We start from the raw sequence: 10,321 nt of genomic DNA, 5'->3' as shown, positions 1-10,321 counted from the left end.
TCGGTTACACTGCTTTCTTCATCGAAGAACGTCAGTGAAACGTACACTGCGCGTCACGCTTTAGGGGCGTGTTGGCACCGTGTACGCGGAAGCCGAAGCCAGGAATACTTCCTGTATGGTCGCCCTGCGCCAATGAGCAGCTTTCATAGGAATGAATGGCTTCAACGTTCCAACGGTTTTCAGTCCGCTGTCCATTTCTTTATAGGTCCATGCTCCCCCCCTGCTGCAAACCCCACTCCGTTGTGATTGGTTACCTTCCTTCCAGCAGCGGGAGATTTTCAGGAAGGTGGGGGCATGCAGCCGGAGCTTGCCTGAGCAGCATTACCATACATGGAAACATCCGGGGACGTGACTCAAACTACCCGGAAATTTGAACAAGTTATTTCTCGACCGGCTGCCCTAGTGTTTAGTGCTCTGCATAGCCACCCCAGACGGTCAGCAGGGAATACGCCGAAATGCATGTACGTCATTATTTGATAATCTAGTATGGTTAAACATGACTATAAATCATTATAACAACGTTTACAGGTCATAAAAGTCGAAAAGTATCATAGGTCCTCTTTAACATGAGTAATTGTGTGTTTAATTGCCTGAGATATGTGTGTGAAACTTAAAAACCAGTCAGGATTTAATTTGTATGTGACGTGAATTGGATACGTCCGAGGGTGTTAACTGTTCAGCCATTTAGCATCGAAAATGAATGTGTATTGCTGCTTTTAAGGTAGGCTATATTCCACATGCAGCTCCGTTTTGTGCCTTGTTAATGGCCGTGGCAGTGTGTTAGCTACAGGCAACATGTGCAGTGTGTTAGAACATGGTTAAGCTAATTTACATGTGTGGAGAAATAAGTTAAAGGGTTGATATTTTCATTCAATGAGGTTCATGTTTAAAAATAGAGGTTAAAGGATACATTTAATTCATATGCTGTTGCAGCTATTGCAAAGTTTATTCTGTGTACTTTTAAAAATATTATTATTTAAGTGTAATGCAATGGACAGTGAAAAGAAAAGCATTCAGACTGTTTAATAACTGTCTGCGCTGCACACTTTTGTGCAGGCTGTTTTTTTTTCGAGGGACGAACTGTTTCAACTGGACTGATTCTACTGCTTTCACCATCATCGCTGTTACTGGATCCATCATCTCTCATCGGACATCAGTTGCATGCATAGACATTGTGCTCAAATCCACGCGGTGGTAGGAACAAACTGAACAAAGCAGACTGAGAGTACTCAGGGGTTTGTTTTTTTCTTTTGGTTCTTGGGCCCAAGACAAATAATTGATTAAACTGTTAAGGTATATTTGAAGAGTAAACACTGTTAAAGGTAGAAGGAACTAAGATTCCTAAGCAGTGATCATTTTGTGTTTTTTCTAGTCCCATGAGGGATATAGTTTTATTTTGTTAAGTACTTTCACTTTTTGTTTTATTATTCTGGGTCCATATTTCTACTATTTTACTATATTGCTGAGAGAACAAATGCAACCTTTTTCTTGAATCGATATCTTTATAAATACATAACTTTTATTCTCTCAAGTCGTGGTCACGTGTTTGTTGTGTGGGTTGGAGGTCTCATTAATCATACGGTGTATTAAGCTACAATCAATCTTACCAATCAAATGTGAACTTAGAATCTTCAGTAACCTGATATAAACTTAGACATAGACATTTAGAATAGATACCCCACCTCTAGGGGTCACCAGAAGGTTACAGAAAGATGGTCGTCTTTGAAAGTAAGTGAAAAAGTGAATTATCAGATTCATTTGAGGCACAGACGAGATCAACTTCAATATTTCTAATCTATAACCACTGATCCTCCCTGCTGCTGTGTTAAGATCTATAGACAGGGGGCACTGGCACACACATGAGGAAATGAAGAGACATCCTGTGAGGCAGAACAACTGTCAGCAGCCTCCTGGGTAGTTTAGTATCAAAGTGTCTCTGCAGGCTAAAGTATGTCAAAGCCAACAGGCCTGTTAGTGCTGTGATGCCTCCTGTTGCTACAACACTGCTGGTACACAATACACAGGTATACTGTATTTACCTGTTCTCAGGAAATGTGCATGTATGTATTAGGCCTATAATTTCTCCTTTTTTAATTCATTTTTTTTTGTTCTTTGATGATTTACTTTCTATTTTCTTTGAATTGTTTTCACACAACACAAACATGTGGGTTGCTGTAACAGCAGTAAGATGGTCACCCATTTTTGCTTCTACAATAAAGTATTAAAAAAGAAGGAAATGTGAGGTATTCTCAACTGAATACATTCATTAGTATACACTACATCTCACCTATAATTACACCTTTCTGTGTCTCACATGTTGTTTTTCTAGCTACATTAACTACCCTGGGTGCATAATAACTTTGAAAACAAGCTTTAAAAAGGTTAGACTGTGTATTAACACTGGATTTTAGTCCAGCACGCACGCGCACACACACGCACGCACGCACGCACGCACGCACGCACACACACACACACACGTACGTAGCGGATCATGAGGAGATACTCACAGATTTTGAACCAGAATCGCTGACTGCACTTTTTAAGCCTGACATACCTTGTAAAAAATGTCCACATAGCAAACAGCATCTTTATAAATGTTATGTTCTCTCTCTTCTGGTTCACTAGACACACACTTGTAGTTGCTTGTTATCAGATGCTGGCATTCCACCAATGTGACCCAAAGAAAGAAAGAAAGAATCAGACAAAAAACTAAATGTTGTAGTGAAACTCTTGTTTCTTTATTCACACCATTCTTCTACTACTCCAGCTATGTTAGAAGTTAACATACGTGTCAATCCTTCTACTTTCCTATGGTTTGATTTCTCATATTCATCTGTACAACACACTTGTATAAAAAAAAGAAGTCAAGATTATAATAATATGTTTAGAAATCCATAGAGCGTGGCGAGGTGAGGAGGGGTTTCTCTCTGTACACATCCATCCATCCTCCACCTCCTCCAACAACTCTTGTTTTTTTTCTTCTTCATTAAAACAAAATGCAACATATTGAACAAGGCATTTGTACCAGAGCTCAGAATACAAGGGGGGGGGGATCTGTCAAGCACGTTTTGACTGTACACAGCTCACGCATTAAAACACAAGCCAACAGGTTGTATAACAGAGCAATGGTAGAAGAGAGGGGAATAGTATACTGATGCTGCTGCCACATAGAAAACACAATACAATGCCATCATCGGACAAAACCAAACGTACCGTCGGAGAGAGCCGAAAAATATGCTCTCTCCAACTCTGTTTAAGCTTCATAGAAACAAAACGAAGAGAGAAGAGGAGGATACACATTGAAAACTGGGGAGTAAAAAACAAAAAATCAAAGAATATATTTACAGTGAGGTAAAACACATTGGTCTTTTTGAAGGAGGTATTTTTTCATTTTGATTCTAGTGACCTTTTTTAATATGTTAATTATGCTCTTCCTTTTTTTAAAGATACTTCTCGGCTCTTGGATGACTATTTATAAAGCGAAGGAAATGCAGACACACAGTCAACATGCAGTCATGTCATTCCAGGTGAAAAGTCGAAGAAAAAAAAAAAAAAAGGTCTTGTCAAACACATAGGCACCAAATAAAACATGATAAAGCTTTCTGCTACGCTCGGGCTCGCCACATACAAGACCTCACTGCAGCATCCAACCAGAAGAGACACTAGTATATAGTGACACAAACCCCGCACACAATGGAGGGCTAACCAAATCCGTTGACTCAAAATCACAGTGTGTGGATGGTGCTAGCATAGATATAGCATAGTTGTTTAGGCTGTGTGTGTGTGTGTGTGTTCAGGAGACTGAGAGAGGGCAGTTAGGATTGGCCCCAGACTTTTGCATAACAAGAGAAAGAGAGTATATAAACAGACCCGTGTGCTGGATATCTTTTTGCATGCTAGCAAAAGTTGCTGCCATAAACCTTTTTGGGTTTGAGTTATTATAAAACACAAGGTTGTACCCCGATTGGTTGGAGAGACCTATACATTCACAGCGGTGGGCATTGTAGCGAGTGTGTGGGTTTTTAAACTGGCATAGTTTGTATAATACCTCCCTGTATTTTGGCCCTCCAATGCACACAAAGCATGAAAGTACCTTGGATTAGCGTGATGTAAAAAAGGCTTGCTGCATATTTGACCGGACCAAGAGAGCATCTCCTTGGTAGGGGTTTGAGTCACTAAACGCTGTCACACACACACAATCTTTTACTGGTTGGAAATTGCAACGAGAGCTGTATATCAACGGTGTACATTTGACAGAAAAGGAAAAGCAGGATTTACAGGTTCAATCCCGTATATTTACAGACAAAAGTGGAGATAAAACCTAAGGCTGCCTGTATGTTCCAAACGTCCCCCACATATGAAGGCAAATATGCCCACAATATTGTTTAAAAGGTGCTCCGAGGAACTTTCAGTTTGTGTTCATTCTTGCACCCCCTTTCCTTTGGACAAAAGCGGACATGTTTTTACAACACCGGCTGTTGTTCCTGGGTGAGCTGATGGTCTCGTTTGCTGTTACATGTCATTTATGATCATCATCAGAGGAAAAATTAGACTGTTTCAGAAATATTTAGAAGTTCCTCGTAGCACCTTTAGGTGAGGGTGAGAAAGTGTACACTTCTGTCTCTCTCTAGCTCCCTATGACTTTTTACTGATGTCATTTGTTCAATGCAACACCATAACTGTCTTTGAGTGAGACAAGCTGTCTGAAAGTGTGAGCCCATAACCCCACTTGAAAGATAGGACGTTTGAGACATATACGTGGCCTTAGGATCAGAAGTTAAAGGATGGATGTGAGTTTGTATGGATCTGTTAAGTGTGGCACTGGTAGCTATAGCAGATATATCTGTTAAGTCAATATTAGACAACATGGAATGACAAGAGAGAGAGAGAGAGAGAGAGAAAGGCAAGGATAGAATCCAGGGGGTCGCTGTAGAAAGAGCACACAACAGAAGAAACAGCTGGGTGCAAAAAACAGTTTCTATTTTACAGTTTTAAGTCATCTTGGGTATTTTGAAAAGAAGTAAAAAAAAAAAAAAAATACAAGGCTGCTGGTGACTTTTTAAGACAGAATGAAGGTTGTCCTTTTGTAGAGGCATTACCAGAGGTGCTGCTGTTGAGCTGTTGTGTTGTTTGCTAATGTCCCAGAGAATGACATAGTTAAATGGAGAGATACACATATGACACAATCTCAGTCCCACCCACAAGCTATTATAGGTATAGCTATAGGGCTTTTAGTTAAAGGGGCCATTTGAAATGTTTGGATTTTTATTTTTTTTTCCTACACATTTAACATTGAATTCAGCATAGTCTGACTGTCACGCCCTTTTTTTCTATTTGACATAGCAGCGACATTAACTTTTTTACTTTCTTCAATTATTAGGATAGCTTTTTACTTTTTGTCTGCTCCGCCCAGATATTTACCAGGCTTATTGATACGTCATTTCGGGCCCACTTTCAGGCCCACTTTCTACACATTGCAGAACACTTCATTCACAAGAACCAGACCAGAAGAACTGTGAGGTGGGTACATGACAACTCATATGCTTTTCTTCTTCTTTTTTTTTAAATAAAGTTTTTTTTAAATGATTAAGCCTGTAGCAACTGATTATGTATTCTTCTACAAAATGGATATTGTACAGGACACTGTTTTGTACAGTGTTAAAATAGGACAGTGCTGGTGATATGTTCTTTAACTCAGCCAACTAAATATGCAGATGTTGTCTGGTTCTCTGGATATGTAACAGCATTTAACAGTTAGGAATTTTCTAATTGAAAATATTTTATATGAAAAAAAATAATTGAGCTTTGACCATAACACAAGCTCCAATATTTGTTTCAATTTGGAGTTTTTTTAAATGTTTTATTTTAGTGAGCTGAGAAATCAACTCTTTAATAGGGTTCAATTACATTTATTTGGTATATTTGACACATTATGACACTGTCCACCTGTTATTACATTATCAGTTGCTATAAAAAGGCATCAACATTTTTTTTTTTAAATTATTTTCTAAGAACAAGCACTTTTCACAAATGACCACCTCAATAGATAACTGGACGCCTTTTCTTATAGAGAAAAAAAGCTTTCTCAATGCAGTTCCCAGTCTGTTTTCATGTGTGGAGAACTAGCTATCCCACTGTGTCAATGCAACACGGCCACACAACCATCAGATTCAGGCCATTCTGAGGAGATTTCTACATCCAACGGCAGCTCTCACCTTCCCCAAGGTAGACAACTTAAGTATAGCAGCACATCAATACAATATGAATCCATTTAAAGACATAGCAATGAAGACACACGGGACTCAACCCATATCCAGCATTGCCAAACAGGTAAACCCCCTCCCTGCTAGTGGGGTCACAACAACAAGTGCACTTATTGCTCAACAATCAATGTTTCACCTAGTGGATGAATGAATGATCTATCTACCTTTGTGTAATCTTAACCTAATCATGATCTACATTGTTTGACCTGTGAACAGACAGACAAGTGCCATATGATGGGAACACAATCAAGTCTGTAAAAGAAAAATAAGAGCAAACCAGGTTTAGATGTATGGCAATTTTGGCAACAGGACAAAAACACTTGACCCAAACAAACGCTTAAACTCAGGTGCTACACATATATATATATATATATCTTTTGTCATTTCGACAGAATAATGACACCACCTTTTTTCATCATAATCAATTATTTATATATATATTTTAATAAAACAAAATAAAGAAATAATAATATTAAGAGCAGATCCTGGCTCTTATGTGTTGGTCCCTTAAGGCTTGCTAAGCTGAAATGACAAAATAGTCCATTACACGCACATTGTTTTTTTTCCTCCATCTTTTGTTTTTTTTCTTAAATGTACATTCTAGTAGAAAAAGACCTTGCCACAAAGGAAAACAAACGAAGAAAAAAAAGAACACACAACCTGGACAAACCTATGGCTTAGTATAATCCGTTTGCTATATTTCAATCAATGTACCTCATTTTCTTGTTGATTATCCTACAAAGAAAAAACACGCTTGAAAGGTTGATTTGCACCTGCTGCTGCTGCGCTGTCTTTTTTACATTTATAGGGCAACATCAGTATGTTTACAAGTCTCTGTGTCTCTTTTTTAAATGCTGCTGTGAGCCTGTTGTGGCATGGTCCCCCCCCCCAGCTAAAGACAGTTTGAGGAGTGACTCTGTCCATAGGGGGGATAGCTGTACCATGAGGTGTTGTTGAGGTGATAGCATAGGTGAAATGGCACCAGAGAGTCAGCTAGACTGTGGATGCGCCTACTTGCACTATGTGTGTGTGTGTGTGTGTCCGTTCTTGTTTTTCGTCCCTACTTCTTGGGTGTGCATAGTGTGAGCTTGCTGTATGGCTCCAACAGACACAGACACAGACACACCACAGTAGCCAACATGAGAAGAGTTGGGTTTTTAAAGCACTGGCACTTTCCGGTAACAGCTGGCTTTGAAGGCATGATGGCAGCTGAATGGTTGTTGTTGTTGCTGTTTGTGGTTTAGCAGAGTATAGAAAATAGACACATTGATATCTCCTGTATATTGCATATGTTGCAGCATGTTCACCAAGAAAAATGAATGAGGTCATCATGTCCAGTTGAGTTTTGCAAAAAAATAAAAAGATCCCCTGCCACAAAAAAAAGTTCCAAAAACACAATAAATTAAAGTGACCTGTCCCGCCCCCAGCCAGTACAGAGGGAGGCGGGGAAACACCACGGTAACAAATGAAAAGAAAAGGTGCAAAATGAGATGCAGAGATGAGAGATTCAGCTCACAGCTCCACCAGATGAAGAGCAGGGTGAAGCCAGTGTTTTGTCTATGTGTCCTCACTCCACCTCACAATGCTACGTTAACACCACTCATTAGCAGGGCTGCAACACACACACATCATCAACTTTGCTTTGCTCAATCAAGGTGTACTGTTAGCTCTGAGATTAAGAGGAACTGTGACAGTGCTGCTTCTGCATTGACCATTAAAAATGGCTTTAGTTGCTCATCTCCACTCTGTAATTAACAAAGAGTTTTGAACAAAATGGAGTGAACATGTAAAAACTGGAAAACATTGTTTCCTTCCTAATACTAATAAACAAAACGTAGATTCTTTGGGACAAAATTTTAAAAAAGCAAACCGTCCATTCTTTGACATCTGAACATTTTTAATAATGCTCTATTCACTCCATGAATAAGGAAGCCAACATGAGCTTAAGTTACAATTTTATAAGAAACTTAAATATCTTATTCTTACCTCACCTTCTAGGGTGAAGGGGGTCCAGGGGCCTGCCCCTTTTTAAAGTTAAATGAATCAATCTGGTGCACTTTGAGAGGAAATCTAAAGAGGTTCAATCTGGTAAACTATGTGCTCTGTAAACAACTGTGTCCTGTCTAGAACTATTCTCTGACATCGTATGGAGACACTTGGTCACATGACATGCTGGATGTTATTGAGGAAAAACGCATGGCTATTTCATATCAATATAAATAGAATAATAATAAAAATTAAAATAATAAAATTCATATGTGGCTGTCTGCACGCAGTTACATTCATTTAAAAAAAAATGTATTGGGCTACTGACACATATCATGATTTGGATCAGTCCAACATTTTATGACATAATAAGTCAATTTGAATTTTCCATGATTGATGACAATTTCTTTTTTCTAATCTGTAAATGAGCACCTTGCAGCCCTACTGAAGAGTAGCGTACTACACTGAAGTGAGTGTAATAAAATGCTGATAATACTGTACATATGAAGACGGGTGAAGCTCCCGGTAGCTGGCCTGCAGTTTACCTGATGGCTCTGCTCTGAGCTCTGATTGGCTGGCTGAGCGGCGGAGGCGGGGCATGAGATGGACTGTTTGATGAGACTTCAGTTGATGAGTAGTAGTAAAGGCAGATGGGAGGACACTGAGTGGAGAAGGCCTCTTTGTCAGGCACAACCAGACATCACTAGATCCATCTCATCCAGCGCTGAATGAAATGGCATGAGAAAAAAAAAAATCTTCCCTCCCCTTCAAAATCAAAGGGGGAGGAACATTGTATGAAGAATAATGCTGATAATAATGCTGTCGATATGGATGCCAGTCAGAGCTGTGTGTGTGTGTGTGTGTGTGTGTGTGTTTGGTAGCTGTGTGTCTACATCTTGATGCCCTCAGATTGACTGAGCTGAGACAGGGTCTTCTTGATGCGCAGAGCGGTGAGCCGGGCAGCGCTGTTGGCGTACCAACACTCCCTCATTATCTTAGCCATCACCCGCAAGGCCTGAGAGAGAGAGAGAGAGAGAGAGAGACAGAGAGAGAGAGACAGAGAGACAGAGAGAGAGAGAGAGACAGACAGACAGACAGAGAGAGAGAGAGAGAGAGAGACAGAGAGAGAGAGAGAGAGAGAGACAGAGAGACAGAGAGACAGAGAGAGAGAGAGAGAGAGACAGAGAGACAGAGAGAGACAGAGAGAGAGAGAGAGAGAGAGAGAGAACACAAAGGTTAATAATAAGTAGCTACAACTTCATTCAAGAGTTCAAGACTTTTGTTTGTCATATGCACAACAAGTACAGCCGCAGTAATTGGCAATGACATTTAGGCTCCTTTCTCAACAGTGCAATATAAGAAGAAAATGTGTAACAGAAACACACAAGTGAAGAGAGCAACACCTGAGACACAAATAAACACAAAGTAGTGCAAAGACACAGTGTAGAGATAAGGTGCACCATATACATATAAAGAAGAATGCAAAAGAAATAAAATCTGCGTTCATGTTCATCATCTGCTGTGTGTAACAGAGACATAGAGAAAGGAATGGGAGAAGGCTTTACTTCAAGCCATCATGAGCAGTGGCTAGACGTGTCAGGAAACAAGCTAATGAATAGCATCTGTGCTAGCTTAGTTTCAGTTCAGTGGAAATGGGGAGAGAGAGGGGGATGATATGCAGTAAAGGTCCATGGGTTGGATTCAAACCCGCGACCACTGCAACAAGGACTGAGCTTATATGTGTCAAGTTGTCAACCCATTAGCAGCCGGAGTAATCATATTTAAAGCAGGTCTTGTCTCAGTAAAGTTGAGACTTCAGACTAGACATTACAAACAGGCTTTAGGAAACGGGCCGGGAGCTTCCACAGTTTACAGTAATTCCTCCCTGTCTGACTTGGCAGGCATGTGGTGTGTGTGAGTCAACGTGTGTGTGTGTGTGTGTGTGTATCTGTGTGTGTGTTTGAGTCAGCCTACGTCTCAACCAGTGTCTGTCTGCAGTGATGCTAGTGCTCTATCTAGACAACTTTCCTACATTATACATTATCAGACAGAAAACACATTACACACACACA

At 39.9% G+C, this 10,321-nt stretch overlaps 1 protein-coding gene across 1 annotated transcript in view; it reads right to left on the bottom strand.

Moving 5' to 3' along the window:
• Window positions 1-2,716: 2,716 nt before the first annotated feature.
• tgfbr1b (transforming growth factor, beta receptor 1 b) overlaps window positions 2,717-10,321 on the bottom strand; it is a 57,038-nt gene continuing 49,433 nt past the window's right edge. Inside the window, exon 9 of the mRNA XM_080050644.1 lies at window positions 2,717-9,264. Within this exon, the coding sequence (XP_079906770.1) occupies window positions 9,139-9,264 (126 nt within the window). The 3' untranslated portion in view covers window positions 2,717-9,138. The remainder of the gene's footprint in view (window positions 9,265-10,321) is intronic.

The sequence above is a fragment of the Ammodytes marinus genome, assembly GCF_949987685.1.
Source record: "Ammodytes marinus genome assembly, chromosome: 21".
Classification (NCBI taxonomy): domain Eukaryota; kingdom Metazoa; phylum Chordata; class Actinopteri; order Uranoscopiformes; family Ammodytidae; genus Ammodytes; species Ammodytes marinus.
Note: the sequence above shows the minus strand (reverse complement) of the source record. Positions and strands in the feature narration are given on the sequence as shown.